The sequence below is a fragment of the Oncorhynchus masou genome, chromosome 21 (assembly GCF_036934945.1).
Source record: "Oncorhynchus masou masou isolate Uvic2021 chromosome 21, UVic_Omas_1.1, whole genome shotgun sequence".
Classification (NCBI taxonomy): Eukaryota; Metazoa; Chordata; class Actinopteri; order Salmoniformes; family Salmonidae; genus Oncorhynchus; species Oncorhynchus masou.
This window is the reverse complement of record NC_088232.1, coordinates 17,879,998-17,900,462: the sequence shown is the minus strand read 5'-3', so window position 1 is coordinate 17,900,462 and position 20,465 is coordinate 17,879,998. Positions and strand designations below refer to the sequence as shown.

Below are 20,465 nucleotides of genomic sequence, written 5' to 3'. Positions count from 1 at the left end.
TGTAGTTATTCCAAAATATAAACACACATTAAATTGTCTCAATTGTGATAAAAACAAAACTGTCCAAGTTCAATCTTCAAATGAGGTACTATTGTAGTACATTTGTAGTCAGACACAATGACAACAGTTGTGTTTGTAGTTCCACACAATTTAAAATGCCAAGTAATTACATGATATTTAACCAAGACCCATCAAACCACAGAACTGATGATAAAAAATAATAAAAACATACCCCCTGACGCATCCTCAGGACTTGATTTATGCATGGACAACCTAAAAATAAACCAAGATTGAATCAAAAACAAGACAGATGGCACAAACAAAAAAACACAATCCAAGAAATAAAAAGATGCAGAGTCCAGTCACAGACATCATCATCACCTGTTTTCCAATGCAATTTTCTTCATTGTACTGCTGCTATCCTACTGTACCGTCTTCAAACAAAACACCCCTTCATCCACTGAGTTCTCTGTCCCTGTTCAAGAATTACAGACGCGTGCACTGTCCCTAACAAATATGCACTACCGTATCCCTCACAAACGTGCACTGTCCCTCGTGCCACTGGACCCGGCCAGTACAGTGCAGTGTTAGTGGGGGCCGTTCCCAGTGGTCAGTCCAGATGGGAAAACATCACGCTGTCAGTCTGCTAGACAGGAGGTCAGATCACTGAGGCTCTCTCAACAACAATAGAGGCTTTTCACTACCCCGACTGCCTGGGTTTTACTGACTGCACTCACTTCAACACTACAGCGCTTCACGTGGCCTCCACATTACCCTCTCGCGCTCATATTTGTCTCTCTCTATCGCTGTTGTCTCCCTCTCCAACTCTCTCACAATTGCGCTTTCTGTGTCTACCGGTCGGCCTGGCTCCTCACTCTCTCTCTCTCCCCTCTGACGTCAGCTGATCGTCTCCAGCAATCAGCAACAACTATCATTCCCCATCGACACAGTTCTACAGGTGGCCACAAGAGGGTGCCTTGCCTAAAAGTCACAGCAAGCCCAGTGCTGTACAACCTTTCCCTCAGCAAGATTAGTAGAAATCAAGGCTCTTGTGTTCTGGTAGTTTATGAAGGGAACCAATTCTCAGAGGTGGCTACTCAAAACCAGCATACTGTATAAAGTCATGTTACTTTGAGGTGATTTGGGCTTACTTTTTAGAGCATGATAACACAAGTTACTACTCCTCTCATTGTTTTGCACTGGACAATGCTAAAGCTAAAGGTGTAACTAGCCAAGTAAACAAACTTAAATCTGGTGTTGCAGACACCCCGCTGAGTGTATAGTACCATGTTATTACTCATTACCCAGATTCCTCCTTTCCTCCCTTATTTCTCTCACCAATTCCCCTGCGTTCACAATATGACCATCTCCAAACACACAATAGGGGGAAGAACAGGACGTTTCCTGTTGGTATACTAGCAGAGGAACACTTCATAAAAGGTGGCTGGAGGTCATCAGGACAGGAAGTATGAAACATTTCCTCACACTGACTAGGGGCTGCATGCCAAATGGCACCCTATTGACCAGAGAGCACCCTGTGGGCCTCAAAACAAGTGCACTAAATAGGGAATAGGCTGCCATTTGAGACAGCACCTATGGGGATAAATGTATGAAAGGGAATGACCGTCTTACTGACTGACTGTCCTACGAGGGTCATTCTACAGAAGTTACCATGCACAGTAGCAAATGTTGATACATTTTTGATTACAGATTCATTTTATTAGCATACAATATTGACCAAATAGTAAAACAGGACTTTTAAACTGACTTTAAAAATCTTAAAATGTCATTTAGAGATTTTATTTTTCCCTGTAAAATGTTCAATGTTGATTTTATGAATGGGTCCGAAACGTATTGATTGAATTACTTACACATCTAATTATGTCAAGTTAGATTTTAAAAATGGTCACATTTCCCATCTTATTTGTGGCAAACTATTAGGCGCGTTGGTAGTGACATTTTTTCTTCGGTTGTGACCTGGCGTATACATTTTGAACTTAATTGCTTCCATATCGAATGGGGCACATGTGATTCACATCATTAAAAGACATCTTTCTGTCTGCGTCTGCCTTTTCACTCCTGCCCTCGTGTACCTCTTGTCCCTCTCAGATAAATATTTCATAAAATTTAACTTACTTTCCCTCTTCCTTCCTTCTAGCATTTATTTCTATATCAGATATTCTTGATATTACACAGGGTCTGTTTTTAAACTCTCTGTCCTCTCTTACTGTCTGCTGTACTTTGACATGTTGGCACCTTATGGATGTCCCTGTCCTTCAATAATTCTAAAAAATAATCAAACATATAAATAATTACCTTGTGTGTTTAAATGTAGAACATTTAAGATAAAGAAAAATGTCAAATAATACAGTGGACTAACAATCAAGAGTCAATCATAAGCTAGGTTTCCATCCAATTGGCGACAGATTTAATGAAAATGTTCTAAAAAATCTGCATAAAAACAATATGCGCATTTTTCCACCATAGCTGTGTTTCCATCAAATTATCTTGTTGCGGATAAAAGGATGTGCGTGATGATATGGTACACGTGAAAATATATTTTGCGGTTAAATTCCCATGTGCCTAATAAAAAGAAAAACTAGCAATTTCCTTCAAACTGGACGCAGAGACATAAAAATGGTATCCACGAGTTCATCTGACTCAGGGGATAGAGATTGGATTTTGTTTTATTAGGATCCCCATTAGCGACAGCTAATCTTACTGGGGTCTGACATATAACCAAAAATACATTCGTCAAAAGACTTGACCATTTGCAAACATTTAAAAACATTAAGATGTAGTGTGTGTGTGCGCATCGGAGTTAACACACGTCAGTACATACACACAAGTAGGTCACATGGGGGAGAGGCGTTGTGCCATGAAGTGTTGCTTTATTTTTATTTTATTTTATTTTTTAAAACCAGGTTTGCTGTTCACTTTGCTATAAAATATGTAATGGAGTTCCATGTACTCATGGCTCTGTATAAAACTGTACGTTTCCTTGAATGTGTTCTTGGCCTGGGGACTGTGAAAAGACCCCTGGTGGCATGTCTGGTGGGGTAAGTGTGTGTGTGTCAGTGCTGTGTGTAAGTTGACTATGCAAACCATTTGGAATTTCCAACACGTTTCTTAAATAAAAAAGGGCTTCATTGCCAAAATCCTGAAGCATCCATTTAATGAATCCCCAAAGCGAGCATATGCCTGGCGAGCTTTAATGTATCAGATGTACATCCCAGCTAACATATATTTTTGTCTCAAAACCGTACCTGACATATTTCTTGAAATATTAGATGTTCGGTGGGGACACTTCTTAAAGAGACATGAAGATGTAGCAACTTGCTCACAAATTTTCTCCACAATGTTGGCAGATAAGACTACTCACCATGTGGCCATGCTAGAGAGGGGTGTATATCACCTGGTGATATTTGTATGGGTGTGGCTTAAGGCACATTCATTCTGCAATCTTTTAAATGGGTGTGTTTCGGTAGTGCCATCAAAAAGCTAGGACAGCGCATATATATATATATATTACATGCTTAAAAATATACAAAACTAATTATTAGGTCAGTTTTCTTTCAAATGTGATAATATAACAAGATGGTTATATTATTACAAGATTGTCACGACTTCTGCCGAAGTCGTTGCCTCTCCTTGTTCGGGCGGTGCTCGGCGTTCGACGTCACCGGTCTTCTAGCCATCATTGATCCTTTTTTCATTTTCCATTGGTTTTGTCTTGTCTTCCCACACACCTGTTTTCAATCCCATTCATTACCTGTTGTGTATTTAACCCTCGGTTTCCCCTCATGTCTTTGTCAGAGATTGTTTGTATATGTTGTGCGTCGGGTCCTCGTACCCATGTTTGTTTGTTTACGTACATTTAGTGTTATGGAGCATACTCCGTGAACTTTATTAAAAGACTCCATTTTACACTCTATTTGACTCTCCTGCGCCTGACTTCCCTGACACCTATTACACCTATGAATGACAGAATCTCTGACCAAATATATGAAGTCAGCAGGAGAGGACACTATGCCCATGGAGCTGGAGGAACACGTTCAGGAACAAGCGAGGGAGCTTGACGTTATCAGCTCCGTCATGAATCACATTGTCCATAAAATGGATCGCTGGGAGAGACAGGGAGTTTCTCCAGCACCACCACAACCGGAATCTCCCGTGAACGTTTTTTCCTCTCCTGAATCTAAGATCCATTTATCCCTACCCACGGGATACAACGGAGATACTGCCGGCTGCCAGGGTTTCCTCCTTAAGCTGAACTTATATCTAGCCACGGCCTCCCCAGTACCATCTGACCGTGAGAAGAGTTGCGCCCTCGTCTCATGCCTCACCGGGAAAGCCCTGGAATGGGCCAGCGCTGTGTGTAGAAGGGAGGATGCGGCGTTGGAACATTTTGAGGAGTTCACCCGCCAATTCCGGATAGTATTCGATCACCCACCTGAAGGCAAAGCAGCGGGTGAGCTCCTCTATCATCTGAGGCAGGAGACGAGGAGTGCACAGGATTTTGCTTTGGAGTTTAGGACCTTGGCTGCCGGCGCTGGATGGAGAGACAGGGCCCTGATCGACCATTACCGTTGTAGTCTACGCGAGGACGTCCGTCGGGAGCTGGCCTGGAGAGACACCACCCTTACCTTCGACCAGCTGGTGGACATGTCCATCAAGGTGGACAACATGCTGGCTACTCGTGGACGTCTAGATCGGGGTCTGGTTGTTCCATCCTCCCGCACCCTCTCTCCCGAACCTATGGAATTGGCAGGGATGGTGCGCAGGGAGACCGGAGGGGGTTCCCGCTCGAGCACCATTCAAGGTCGCAGAGGGCACACTGCTGGTCGGTGCCGGGTTGGTTCCTCTGGGAATAGAGGGGGCAGGCAGGGCATTCTGGCGTCACCCCAGGTGAGTAGGCACCATTGTCATCCAGAGCCCTCTGCTGCACTAATGTTTGTCTATCTCTTTTCCTGATTTTTCACTGCATTCCCAGTATAAGGCGCTAGTAGATTCAGGTGCGGCTGGGAATTTCATTAATAAAAGTCTAGCTCATAGTTTAGGGATCCCTATTGTTCCTGTGGATATGCCTTTCCCTATTCATGCCTTAGATAGTCGACCATTAGGGTCAGGGTTTATCAGGGAGGTAACCGCACCTTTGTGTATGATAACGCAGGAGGGTCACAAGGAGAAGATTAGTCTTTTCCTTATTGATTCTCCTGCGTATTCTGTGGTGCTAGGCCTACCCTGGTTAGTTTGACATAACCCCACTGTTTCTTGGCCACAGAGGGCTCTCACGGGGTGGTTGTGAGAATGCTCAGGTAGGTGTTTAGGGGTTTCCGTTGGTGCTACTACGGTGGAAAGTCCAGACCAGGTCTCCACCGTGCGCATTCCCCCCCGAATATGCCGATTTGGCTCTCGCCTTCTGTAAAAAGAAGGCGACTCAATTACCACCCCATCGACGGGGGGATTGTGCGATAGATCTCCTGGTAGACGCTGCATATCCCAAGAGTCACGTGTATCCCCTGTCGCAAGCGGAGACGGAGGCTATGGAGACATATGTCTCTGAATCCCTGCATCAGGGGTTCATTCAGCCATCCATTTCACCCGTCTCTTCGAGTTTCTTTTTTGTGAAAAAAAGGATGGCGGTTTACGCCCGTGCGTTGATTATCGAGGTCTTAATAAAATCACAGTGAAATATAGTTACCCGCTACCTCTGATCAATACGATCATAGAGTTAATGCACGGGGCACGTTTTTTCACAAAATTGGATCTCAGGAGTGCGTACAATCTGGTGCGTATTAAGAAGGATGATGAGTGGAAGACGGCATTTAGCACCACCTCAGGTCATTATGAGTACCTGGTCATGCCATATGGGTTGATGAATGCTCCATCAGTTTTCCAATCATTTGTAGATGAGATCTTCAGGGACCTGCACGGGCAGGGTGTAGTGGTGTATATCGATGATATTCTGATATACTCTGCTACACGCGCCGAGCATGTGTCCCTGGTGCGCAGGGTGCTTGGTCGCCTGTTGGAGCATGATCTATATGTCAAGACTGAGAAATGCTTGTTCTTCCAACAATCCATCTCCTTCCTAGGGCATCGGATTTCCACTTCAGGAGTGGAGATGGAGAGCGACCGCATTACAGCCGTGCGTAATTGGCCGACTCCAACCACGATAAAGGAGTTGCAGCGTTTTTTTGGGTTTTCCAATTACTACCGGAGGTTTATCCGGGGTTTTGGTCAGGTGGCAGCTCCCATTACCTCACTGCTAAAGGGGGGCCCGGTGCGCTTGCAGTGGTCGGCTGAGGCAAACAGGGCTTTTGAGCACCTGAAGTGGAGGTGGACGCATCCGAAGCTGGGATAGGAGCAATGCTCTCTCAGCGTTCGGGTACGCCACTGAAGCTTCGCCCCTGTGCTTTCTTTTCGAAGAAGCTCAGCCCGGCAGAGCGAAACTATGATGTGGGGAACCGAGAGCGGTTAGCTGTCGTAGAAGCTTTGAAGGTGTGGAGGCATTGGCTTGAGGGGGCTAAACACACTTTTCTCATCTGGACTGACCACCGCAATCTGGAGTACTTCCGGCAGGCGAAGAGATTGAATCCTCGCCAGGCAAGGTGGGCCATGTGTTTCACTCGTTTTGGGTTTACTCTTTCTTACAGACCAGGCTCCCAGAACATTAAGGCAGACGCATTGTCTCAGCTGTATGACACAGAGGAGCGGCCCATGGATCCCACTCCCATACTCCCAGCTTCGTGTCTGGTGGCGCCTGTAGTGTGGGAGCTGGACGCGGACATTGAGCGGGCATCACGTGCAGAGCCTTCTCCCCCTGAGTGTCCAGCTGGTCGTCTGTACGTTCCGTCTGCTGTCCGCGACGATTGATATATTGGGCTCACACGTCACCCTCCTCTGGTCATCCTGGGTTAGGTCGGACGATGTGCTGTCTTGAAGGGAGATACTGGTGGCCCACTTTAGCTAAGGACGTGAGGATTTATGTTTCTTCCTGCTCGGTGTGCGCCCAGTGCAAGGCTCCTAGACACCTGCCCAGAGGTAAGCTACAACCTCTACCCGTTCCTCAACGGCCGTGGTCGCACCTGTCGGTGGATTTTTTGACTGATCTTCCACCTTCACAGGGTTAAACCACGATCCTGGTCGTTGTGGATCGGTTTAAGAGCGTCTGCTAAATGACTTAAATGTAAATGTAATGTTTTCAAAGTCCTGTCGTCTCCTCCCTTTGCCCGGTCTCCCTACGGCCTTACAAACTGCAGAGGCCCTGTTTACACATGTTTTACGGCACTATGGGGTGCCTGAGGATATAGTGTCTGATCGGGGTCCCCAGTTCACATCAAGGGTCTGGAAGGCGTTCATGGAGCGTCTGGGGATCTCGGTTAGTCTTACTTCAGGTTTTCACCCCGAGAGTAATGGGCAGGTGGAGAGAGTTGTGGGTAGGTTTCTGCGGTCTTATTGCCAGGATCGGCCGGGGGAGTGGGCGAAGTTCGTGCCCTGGGCAGAGATGGCTCAGAACGCGCTACGTCACTCCTCCACTAACCTTACTCCCTTTCAATGTGTATTAGGGTATCAGCCAGTTCTGGCTCCTTGGCATCAGAGCCAGACTGAGGCCCCTGTGGTGGACAATTGGTTTCGGCACGCTGAGGAAACCTGGGAGGCAGCCCACGTCCACCTTCAGCGTGCCATAAGGCGCCAGACAATGGCGCAGACCGTCGCCGCAGTGAGGCCCCAGTGTTCGCACCAGGGGACAGGGTCTGGCTCTTGACCCGAAACCTGCCCCTTCGCCTGCTCTGCCGGAAGCTGGGTCCGCGGTTTGTGGGGCCGTTTAAAGTCCTGAGGAGAGTGAACGAGGTATGTTATAGGTTACAACTGCCCACTAATTACCGTATTAACCCCTCGTTCCATGTGTCTCTCCTCAGGCCGATGGTGGCTGTCCCGCTCCAGGAGGCTGAAGTGCGTAATATTCCTCCGCCTCCTCTAGACAGAGGGGGTTCCGGCGTACACTGTTCGATCCATTTTGGATTTGAGACGTCGGGCGAGGGGCCTTCAGTACCTCGTGGACTGGGAGGGGTACTGTTTCCCCTCATGTTGTATAGGTGCGCGTCGGGTCCTCGTACCCATGTTTGTTTGTTTACGTACATTTAGTGTTATGGAGCATACTCCGTGAACTTTATTAAAAGACTCCATTTTACACTATTTGACTCTCCTGCGCCTGACTTCCCTGCCACCTATTACACCTATGCATGACAAAGATGGTCTACTGAAATAAGTGTAATTAATTTTACATCTAAAATCATGAATAGTGTTTAGGAATCAGGGGTTGGGACCTCCACCTCAATATAAATAGGTGTATAAACAATGACTTTCTGCTATTTTAATTAAAACATGTTTGTTTTTGCCTTGGAATTAATTAGAACATATCATGAAGTAAGTTTGGAGACTTAACCATTTTAGTTTCTTTGGGGTGGGTCAGCAATTTACACCACTTCTGTAGAGTCGCCCAAATACCTCCCAGGAGTTTGTCAATTTATAGAAAGACAACTAATTTCACTAGGACATGAAGACAATGTATGGGACTGCTATGACTTTCCTACGTCTCTGATCGACAACACCAATTCAACTACATACAGCATGGAGGACATCACAATATAACACAATATAACACACGATACACACACAAAGGGGAGACAATACAGAATAACAGCTTCAGTATCTCAACGGTCTTACCTTCGCTCTGTCTCGGGAGTGGACACAGTGCTACTGCTGCTCAGCCCTAGTGAATCCTGTAGAGAACAGAACACTGCAGTCAGACAGGCAGGAAGGCAATGGAAACTGACAAACTTCGAGGAACCACAGTCTAGCTTACTGGCAGGCGTATTGGTTTGGAACTCTTAATGTGCATCTCATTGGCCACAAAAAGGCTACAGCACACATTTTTTCTAAATGTTATTTCCGGACACACATTAACAGTATGCATTACAAATAACAAGGCCACAGAGTTTCCATTTACAGACAGTGAAACAGGAATTTGTGATCAAGGAAAACCAAGATGTTATAATGCCATAATGACAGGGCTGTGATCTGGTTCATAGCAGCTCTGATGTCTGCAGGACCAGGGCTGAGGAAATCCCTCCTCCCAGAGGGTGAACATACAATAGGGTCAAAACCAATAGGGAGAATAGGAGTCCGTCACCTGGATCTGTGAGCGAAGCTGCAGTGATGTGGTCACTAAGTCAACCTTTTCCTGAAACGCACAGAGGCAAATTAAGGAATGACAACATCTGAGTCAATCAGCATTTCAAAACATAAATATCTTGATAAATGAAATGGACAAAATTGTAACATGTCACCCTAAACTCTCACACATATTAGAGGATTTAAATGAAAACCACATTTCTAAAGGCTTCCTCCACATCATTTTAATTAGAACGAAGTCTGTGCAAAGTGGGTATCCACAGATGGAAAAAAACATTGTATTCTGTATCACACTGAACATGTAATATATGATCGTACCATCTCTGACTCTGCAACTTGTACAAGTTTGAGTTTGCAGATCTCCTCCATTCTGTCTTGGACGTCAGCGAGAGAAGTGCTGTAATACTCTGAGTACTCCTGAGCCAAGTCCTCAAAGGTTCCCAACGAGCCATCCTAAAACAGAGAAGACATAGTCCGTAAGAACAGCGAGGAAGTCCTACCTCACCACATAGTAAGGATCTGCATGTTACGGAGAGTCAGCATTAGCAATCACATTACATTAGACTCACATTCTTAGATTCACATTTTACGGCATCAACATCAGAAGCCATAGGAATGTGCAGTGGTAGAGAACCAGCAAAGTGTGTTTGTGACCAGGGCCAGACCGAATGGTGTTTTTCTCTGAGCTACTGTCCTTGCCTCTCCCCAGTTGCCCATGACCCCTACACTCTCTAGACCTCCTCAGCTGTGACCCCAGAGGCATAGCGAGGGGGGAGAAGCATTGTGACGCAGCTACAGTTCTCTTTGACCTCACCACAGTCAACAGGATCAACTTGAGTCGCTGTGGTATCATAGACACAGCTCAGTGTACCATAAATTAACAGTAGGAACAGCGCCTTTTCCTTGACAGAAACCCAGGACCTCCAGACCTACACATGACTCTGTAGAGACTTCCGACTATTGTGTTCCTTAGTGCCCTTTGTTATATTGGTTGAAGAAAAAGATGGGGAAAAATGTCAGGACTTTTGCAGACTCATCTCCTGCAAATGTCTTCAAAGTATTGCTAAGGATTTTCATCTCCCAAAATAAATTGAAATAAATTGCAATGTCCGTACTGTGAGATGCCTAAAACAGCGCTACAGGGAGACAGGACAGACAACTGATCATCCTTGCATTGGCAGACCACGTATAACAACACCTGTACAGGATCGGTACTGCCGAACATCACACCTGCGGGACAGGTACAGGATGGCAACAACAACTGCCCGAGTTACACCAGGAACGCACAATCACTCCATCAGTGTTCAGACTGTCTGCAATAGGCTGAGAGAGGCTGGACTGAGGGCTTGTAGGCCTGTTGTAAGGCAGGTCCTCACCAAACATCACCGGCAACAACGTCACCTATGGGCATTAACCATCCGTTGCTGGACTAGACAGGACTGGCAAAAAGTGCTCTTCACTAACGAGTCGCGGTTGTCTCTCACCAGGGGTGATGGTCGGCTTCGCGTTTTCCTGCGAAGGAATGAGCATTACACCGAGGCCTGTACTCTGGAGCGGGATCGATTTGGAGGTGGAGGGTCGGTCGTGGTCTGGGGTGTCACAGCATCATCGGACTGAGCTTGTTGTCATTGCAGGCAATCTCAACGCTGTGCGTTACAGGGAAGACATCCTCCTCCCTCATGTCGTACCCTTCCTGCAGGCTCATCCTGACATGACCCTCGAGCATGACAATGCCACCAGCCATACTGCTAGTTCTGTGCGTGATTTCCTGCAAGACAGGAATGTCAGTGTTCTGCCACGGCCAGCAAAGGTCCCGGATCTCAATCCCATACTGACTGTCACCTTTGATTTTGACCCCCCCCCCCTGTTAGTTACATGTCTGTGGAACTTGTTCAGTTTGTCTCAGTTGTTGAATCTTATGTTCATAAAAATATTTACACATGTTAAGTTTGCTGAAAATAAACGCAGTTGACAGTCAGAGGATGTTTCTTTTCTGCTTCGAGTTTATTTTCTTTCATTTACCATACTACTGTCATCATTTTTATGACTTTTAACCACTTTTAAAATGGACACATCAATAATTTCAAAGCTCACTACATTGAATTCCACATAACTTCAAAGCCCATTTCACAGAGAATGTTAAAAATTGGACTACATTTAGTAACCTACTTTGAAGACATGTTGATTGGGTCTAAATAGGCTTTTGGCATCCCAAAAGTCAGACTTCCCAAACACCAACTCATTTTTCTCAGCTTCAGAAGCATCTGCATTCACCAAATTTTGTGTGGTTATATTCTCCGGACCTTCCCAGACGGAATTCTTGATATGTTGTAAATTTTGTGTTCTACATAACATTTTACTCAGAAAAATGCGCTAAAGATTGTTTTTTTTACAAATAGAAAGATACAAAAATATATTTATCAAATCTACCCTTCGACAAGTCAGGTCCTGGAGTTTTAACAAAACAAAAATATTTAGGCTAGGCCTCACGAGTGATGCAGCGGTCTAAGGCACTGCATCACAGTGTTGCGGCGTCACTACAGCCCGAGGTTCAATCCAAGGCTGTGTCCTTAGGGGAGTCCCATAGGGCGGCACACAATTGGCCCGGCGTCATCCGGGTTAGTAGAGGGTTTGGCTAGGGGGGGCTTTACATGGCTCATCGCGCTCTAGCGGGCACCTGTAGGATGACTTGTCATTAGTTGAACGGTGTTTCCTCCGACACATTGGCGCAGCTGGCTTGACCTTTGCCTTTCGAGCACGTTGGGGAGTTGCAGTGATGAGAAAAGATCGTAAATCACGAAATTGGGGAGAAAAAAAAGTGGTAATATATATATATATATATATATATATATATCCTTTTTCTCCCCAATAAGTATTCAGACTTTGTTATGAGACTATAAAATAAGCTCAGGTGCATCATGTTTCCATTGATCATCCTTTAGATGTTTCTACAACTTGGAGTCCACCCGTGGTAAATTCAATTTGATTGGGCATGATTTGGGAAGGTACATACACCAGTCTACGTAAGGTCCCACAGTTGACAGTGCATGTCAGAGGTCTACGTACAATTCATTTGACCTTGGTTTTTGCTCTGAGACAGGATTGTGTTGAGGCACAGATTTGGGGAATGGTCCCAAAAAATTGCTACAGCATTGAAGGTCTGAACACAGAGGCCTCCGTCAATCTTAAAATAGAAGTAGTTTGGAACCACCAGACTCTTCCTAGAGCTGGCAGCCTGGCCAAACTGACAGAGTTCTAGAATTACTCTGTGGAGATGGGAAAACCTTCCAGAAGGACAGCCATCTCTGCAGCAGTCCACCAATCAGGCCTTCATGCTAGAGTGGCCAGACAGAAGCCACTCCTCAGTAACAGGCACATGACAACCCGCTTGAAGTTGGCACCTAAGACTCTCAGACCATGGGAAACAAGATTATCTGGAAACCAGGATTGAGCTCTTTGGCCTGAATGCCAAGTGTCACTTCTGGAGGAAAAATGGCACCATTCCTACAGTGAAGCATGGTGGTGGCAGCATCATGCTGTGGGGATGTTTTCAGCAGCAGGGACTGGGAGACTAGTCAGGATCGAGGGAAAGATGAACGGAGCAACGTACAGAGAGATTCTTGATGAAAACCTGCTCCGGAGTGCTCAGGACCTGGGACTGGGGCAAAGTTTCACCTTCCAACTACCCTAAGCACACAGCCAAGACAATGCAGGAGTGTCTTCTGGACACTCTGTCTCTGAATGTACTTGAGTGGCCCAGCCAGAGCCCGGACTTGAACCCAATCAAACATCGCTGGAGAGACCTGAAAATAGCTGTGCAGCAACTATGGTTTTTATAAGTATACATTTGCAAACATTTCTAGAAATCTATTTTTGCTTTGTCATTATGAGGTATTGTGTGCAGATTGATGAGAAAAAAAATATTCAATCTACATTGTAGAATAATAGTGAAGACATAAAAACTATGAAATAACACATATGTAATCATATAGTAACCAAAAAAGTAGTGTTATTTGAGATTCTTAAAAGTAGCCACCCTTTGCCTTGACAGCTTTGCACACTCTTGGCATTCTCTCAACCAGCTTCATGAGGAATGCTTTTCCAACAGTCTTGAAGGAGTTCTCACATATGCTGAGCACCTGTTGGCTGCTTTTCCTTCACTCGACAGTCCAGCTCATCCCAAACCATCTCAATTGGGTTGAGGTCGGGTGATTGTGGAGGCCAGGTAATCTAATGCAGCACTCCATCACTCTCCATTCTTGGTCAAATATCCCTTACACAGCCTGGAGGTGTGTTGGATCATTGTCCAGTTGAAAAATAAATTATAGTCCCAATAAATGCAAAACAGATGGGATGGCGTATCGCTGCAGAATCCTGTGGTAGCCATGCTGGTTAAGTGTGCCTTGAATTCTAAATAGATCACTGACTGTGTCACCAGCAAAGCACCCCCACACCATCACACCTCCTCCTCCATGCTTTATGGTGGGAACCACACATGGGGAGATCATCCATGTATACTCTGCGTCTCACCAAGACATGGCGGTTTGAACCAAAAATCTCACATTTTGACTCATCAGACCAAAAGGACAGATTTCCACCGGTCTAATGTCCATTGCTCGTGTTTCTTGGCCCAAGCAAGTCTCTTCTTCTTATAGGTGTCCTTTAGTAGTGGTTTCTTTACAGCAATTTCACCATGAAGGCCTGATTCACGCAGCCTCCCCTGAACAGTTGATGTTGAGATGTGTCTGTTATTTGAACTCAGTTTCTGAGGCTGGTAACTTATGAACTTATCCTCTGCAGCAGAGGTAACTCTGGATCTTTCTTACCTGTAGTGGTCCTCGTGAGAGCCTGTTTCATCATAGCGCTTGATGATTTTCACAACTGCACCACAAAGAAACTTGACATTTCCGGATTGACTGACCTTCATGTCTTAAAGTAACTGTCGTTTCTCTTTGCTTATTTGAGCTGTTCTTGCCATAATATGGACTTGGTATTTTACCAAATAGGTCTATCTTCTGTATACCACCCCTACCTTAACACAACTGATTAGCTCAAAATGTATTAAGGAAAGAAATTCCACAAATGAACTTTTAAACAAGGCACACCTGTTAATGAATTAAAACTCATTCCAGGTGACTAGCTCATGAAGCTGGTTGAGAGAATGCCAAGAGTGTGCAATGCTGTCATCAAGGCAAATGGTGGCTACTTTGAAGTATCTCAAATATATTTAGATTTGTTTAACACTTTGTTGGTTACTACATGATTCCATGTGAAGCCATTAAAACTATGAAATATTAAACTATACCAGAAGAAAATATGCATAAGATGTGCATTTATCAGATAGCACCTAATTTGCATATTTTTATAAAATATTTTGTTTTTTTAAGTATACAAAAAAAATATTATATTTGTGTCTACAATCAACTGGTCAAAGTTGATTGTGATATGATTAAGGTAAAAAACAGCCCTACTAGGGTGTGGAGCCTGGCCTTAACATACAGTATATACACTGAAAAAATATAAAACGCAACATAGTGTAGTGTTGGTGGAATGTTTCATTTGTTTCTCAAATTTTGTACACAAATTTGCATACGTCCTTGTTAGTGTGTGGTACATTTAGAAGCTGATTAAACAGCATGATCATTACACAGGTGCACCTTGTGCTGGGTACAAAAAAGGCCTCTAAATGTGCAGTTTTGTTACAACACAATGCCACAGATGTCTCAAGTTAAATCGGGCATGCAACTGGCATGCTGACTGCAGGAATGTCCACCAGAGCTGTTGCCAGATAATTTTATGATAATTTCTCTACTGTAAGCCGCCTCCAACGTTGTTTCAGAGAATTTGGGAGTATGACCAACCGGCATCACAATTGCAGACCACGTGTAACCATGCCAGCCCAGGACCTCCACATCTGGCTTCTTCACCTGTGGGATCGTCTGAGACCAGCCACCTAGACAGGTGATTAAACTGTGGATTTGCACAACCAAAGAATTTCTGCAAAAACTGTCAGAAACCATCTCAGGGAATCACATCTGCATGCTCATCGTCCTCACCAGGCTCTTAACCTGACTGCAGTTTGGCACGCTACAGAAGTGTGCTCTTCTTGGATGACTCACCGTTTCAACTATACCGGACAGATTGCGTATATGGCATCACACCAAATACTGACAGGTATTCTGATCCACGTCCTTACCTTTTATTTTAAGCTGTGACCAACAGATGCATATTTGTATCCCCAGTCATGTGAAATCCATATATTAGGGCCTGTTGAATTTATTTCAACTGACTTTCCATACTAACTACGATTCAATAAAATCTTACAAATTGTTGCATGTTGCGTTTACATTTTTGTTCAGTGTAATAACCATGTGTCTTTGCAATCGAATTGGCATTGTATTCTATCTTTACGCTTACACTGCATAACAGGGACTAGGAGATGGCATCATTGACTGAGACTATGCTGCTGAATCACATTTTGATATCCCCATATTGATACGATCACTTCTTCCAAATGGCACCCAATTCCCTTAATACAGTTGAAGTCGGAAGTTTACGTACACTTAGGTTGGAGTCATTAAAACTCGTTTTTCAACCAGTCCACAAATGTTTTGTTAACAAACTATAGTTTTGGCAAGTCGGTTAGGACATCTACTTTGTGCATGACAAGTAATTTTTCAAACAATTGTTTACAGACAAATTATTTCACTATCACAGTTCCACTGGGTCAGAAGTTTACATACACTAAGTTGACTGTGCCTTTAAACACCTTGGAAAATTCCATGGTTTTAGAAGCTTCTGATAGGCTAATTGACATAATTTGAGTCAATTGGAGGTGTACCTGTGGATATATTTCAAGACCTTCCTTCAAACTCAGTGCCTATTTGCTTGACATCATTGGAAAATCAAAAGAAATCAGCCAAGACCTCAGAAAAAAAATTGTAGACCTCCACACGTCTGTTTCATCCTTGGGAGCAATTTTCAAAACGCCTGAAGGTACCACATTCCTCTGTACAAACAATAGTACGCAAGTATAAACACCATGGGACCACACAGCCGTCATACCGCTCAGGAAGGAGACGCGTTCTGTCTCCTACAGATAAACGTACGTGGGATCGAAAAGTGAAAATCAATCCCAAAACATCAGCATAGGAACCTTGAAGATGCTGGAGGAAACAGGTACAAAAGTATCTATATCCACAGTAAAATTAGTCCTATATCGACATAACCTGAAAGACCGCTTAGCAAGGAAGAATCCAGTTTGCAAATGCACATGGGGACAAAGATTGTACTTTTGGAGAAATGTCCTCTGGTCTGATGAAACAAAAATAGAACTGTTTGACCATAATGACCATTGTTATGTTTAGAGGAAAATGGGGGAGGCTTGCAAGCCGAAGAACACCATCCCGGCCGTGAAGCATGGGGGTGGCAGCCTCATGTTGTGGGGGTTTTACTGCAGGAGGGACTGGTGCACTTCACAAAATAGATGGCTCATGAGGGTGGAAAATGATGTGGATACATTGAAGCAACATCTCAAGCCATCAGTCAGGAAGTTAAAGCTTGGTCGCAAATGGGTCTTCCAAATGGACAATGACCACAAGCATACTTCCAAAGTTGTGGTAAAATGGCTTAAGGACAACAAAGTCAAGGTATCGGAGTGGCCATCACAAAGCCTTAAACCTCAATCCTATAGAAAATATGTGGGCAGAACTGAAAAAGTGTGTGCAAGCAAGGAGGTCTACAAACCTGACTCAGTTACATCAGCTCTGTCAGGTGGAATGGGCCAAAATTCACCCAACTTATTGTGGGAAGCTTGTGGAAGGCTACCCAAAATGTTTGACCCAAGTTCAACAATTTAAAGGCAATGCTACCAAATGCTAATTGAGTGCATGTAAACTTCTGACCCGCTGGGAATGTGATGAAAGAAATAAAAAGGTTAAATAAATCACTACTATTATTCTGACATTTCACATTCTTAAAATAATAAAATATTTGTGGAGTTTCCCCCATTCTTCTCTGCAGATCCTCCCAAGCTCTGTCAGGTTGGATGGGGAGCGTTGCTGCACAGCTATTTTCAGGTCTCTTCAGAGATGTTAGATCGGGTTCAAGTCCGGGCTCTGTCTGGGCCCCTCAAGGACATTCAGAGACTTGTCCTGAAGCCACTCCTGCATTGTCCTGGCTGTGTGCTTAGGGTTATTGTCCTGTTGGAAGGTGAAACACGCACCAGTCTGAGATCCTGAATGCTCTGGAGCAGGTTTTCCTCAAGGATCTCTGTACTTTGCTCCGTTCATCTTTCCCTCGATCCTGACTAGTAACCCAGTCCCTGCTGCTGAAAAACATCCCCAAGGCTGCCACCATGCTTCACGGTAGGGATGGTGCCATGTTTCCCCCAGATGTGACACTTGGCATTCAGGCCAAAGAGTTCAATCTTGGTTTCATCAGACCAGAGAATCTTGTGTCTCATGGTCAGAGACTTTTAGGTGCACTCTGGCAAACTTTGTCTTCTTGGGGACCTTCAATGCTGCAGATGATCAATGGAAACAGGATGGACCTGAGCTCAATTTTGAGTCTCATAATTAAGGGTCTGAATACTTGTGTACATCAGGTTTTTATTTGTATACATTTGCAAATATTTCTAGAAATCTGTATTTGCTTCATCATAATGAGGTATTGTGTGCAGATTGATGAGAAAAAAATATTTAATACATTTTAGAATGAGTCTAAAGTAACAAAATGTGGAAAAAGGTAAGTGGTCTGAATACTTTCCGAACGCTAAACAAGACTGCTAAATGACTAATCAAATGGCTACCTGGATGACCTGCATCAACCCTTTTTTTTCAACTAACTCTCTTGCACCGACTATGCACACACAAAAAGGACTCTACCCACACACTCACTACATTCTGTATGCTCACACGCACATAACATGTGCACACTGACTTCATACACACACACACACTTTCACACTCACCACATACGTTGCTGCTACAGCTAAGTCTATCTATCCTGTTGCCTAGTCACGTTACCCCTACCTATATGTACTTAGCTACCTCAATTACCTCATACCCCTGCACATAGACTTTGTACTGGTACTCTGTATATAGCCATGTTATTACCTCATACCCCTGCACATAGACTTTGTACTGTTACTCTGTATATAGCCATGTTATTACCTCATACCCCTGCACATAGACTTTGTACTGGTACTCTGTATATAACCATGTTATTTTTATTTGTTATTGTTATTCACTGTGTATTTATTCCTCATATCCCTATTTTTTTATATAATTGCTTCAATCTTTAGCTCCGCATTGTTGAAAAAGGACACAAGTAAGCATTTCACCGTTGGTCTACGCCGGTTGTTTATGAAGCACAAATACAATTTTATATATCTTTGAAAAATTGTGAGTAGCAGCGAATTTATGAGCTCATCCAATGTAGATTAGGGGGGGGGGGATATAGGCTACTGAATATAGCCTATTCACATGGCAGTTAGAGCGGCTATTGTTTACTCTGGCATGTTAGAAGACCAAAGCGAAAGTAATATGATGATTGGTACACACAAGTGATGCTTTGTGATAATCATGGATGGATTTAACTTGATCCTTTTTGTCCAATAAACGTTGGATGTAATCAAATAAATCGAACTCGGATTCAAACTGTAGTTCAAAACCGAAAACGCTCTTCGATTTAATATTTCATGCAGTTTGCTGTGGTTCCTACAGTATGTCCTCTTTAGCCTGATACATCACATGACAGGGGTTGTTGTCGTGAGCACTCGAATGAGGCTATTACAGTCATCAGTCAGAACAGAGAAATAAACACTATCCCATTATATGCCCCAACTGTACAGGCTTCCAGTACAAACACACAGGCAGTCAACTGAATTGACAAAGTTAAAATGGAATTCACCCCAACCACAAAGCATCCAGACACATTTAAGGGGTGATTTAAACACGTGATTGGGGTCAATTCCATTCCAATTAAATCTGTTTTAAATTCCTGAATTGAAATGGAATTTACCAACCCTACAACTAGATAAAGTATAAAGAAGACATAAATAAATCTGAAAATATTACAATCTGTTTATGAAATCTTATGAATTCACTTAAAAAGGGTATTCATCCCTCACACCATTCCCTTGTGTGTATGCAAATGTGTCTACACTTTGCCACAACCTTAGATCTAAACTCAGAAAAGATTCATCTGTTACTTTTCATTTAAAAAGGGGGGGAATTAAGGGGTTCGCATGCTAATAGTTTGCCACAAACAGTAGTGACGGGTGAAAAAAAAGTTATACATTGGGATATTAGTTTTGATGATATATTGTATTGACAAAACCCCTTCTCAATCTTTCTAAACAGGGAGCCAATTTCTTTTCAGCACTTTTACTTCCATGACTGATCAAAATGTGTTCTCATGGCTCTCTTGTACCTCTGCAGCAGACATATGGTGAGCAATATGTCTGGATCATCGAATCGCAATACATAAAAATCGGCACCTAAGTATCGTAATAATATTGTATCGTGAGGACCTTGATAATTCAAAACCCCCCCGAACAGTCCTGTGTTGTGACTACCAATACTGTAGGCTGACTTGTCTCCTTCTCGTGGTATGGTACTGTGTGACTGACTGGCTCAACTGTCCAGAAAAGGGAACCATTCATTGATTTGCTTAAATGACATGATGCCATGAGGTCAGAAACAGCCTGCAATCCAGCTGCGTCCCAAATGGGACCCTATAATGGCTCATAAGGCTCCGGGTCAAAAATAATACACTATATAGGGAATAAGGTGCCATTTGGGACGCAGGGCTTTTCTTTTCAACAGTTGAGTTGAGGAATGAATGAATAGGCTGTGGTCCAGTGAGAGGCATAGTACTGTTCGATCACAGACAGATCGCCACTGCATGCTTCTTATAACCAGTCCATTGTGGTCTGACCACATTGTATCTCATGACCCCCAGTGCTTATTTGGCATGGTGTGCATGTTTCTGTTCAAAACAACATGTCCTACATCATCATAGCTAGTATACAGTACCAGTCAAAAGTTGACACACCAGGGTTTTTATTGATTTTTTACTATTTTCTACATTGTAGAATACTAGTGAAGACATCAACACTATGAAATAACATATGGAATCATGTAGTAACCAAAGAAAAAAAGTGTTAAACAAATCAAAATATATTTTATATTTGAGATTCTTCAAACTAGCCACCCTTTGCCTTGACAGCTTTGGCATTCTCTCAACAAGCTTGAGGTAGT

The 20,465-nt window shown here is 43.8% G+C and overlaps 1 protein-coding gene across 5 annotated transcripts in view; it reads right to left on the bottom strand.

The window, feature by feature from the left end:
- Positions 1-20,465, bottom strand: part of LOC135507892 (SAM and SH3 domain-containing protein 1-like) — an 88,183-nt gene that overhangs the window by 16,142 nt on the left and 51,576 nt on the right. For 3 of the 5 annotated variants that reach the window (XM_064927646.1, XM_064927647.1, XM_064927649.1), the window contains exons 2-5: positions 9,520-9,654; positions 9,200-9,250; positions 8,734-8,789; positions 233-273 (exon numbers count right to left, since the gene is read on the bottom strand). In XM_064927646.1, coding sequence (XP_064783718.1) covers positions 233-273; positions 8,734-8,789; positions 9,200-9,250; positions 9,520-9,654 — 283 coding nt within the window. Of the gene's footprint in view, positions 1-232; positions 274-381; positions 766-8,733; positions 8,790-9,199; positions 9,251-9,519; positions 9,655-9,770; positions 11,006-20,465 lie in introns of those variants that run through there. The other 2 variants (XM_064927648.1, XM_064927650.1) reach the window with 2 other exon arrangements.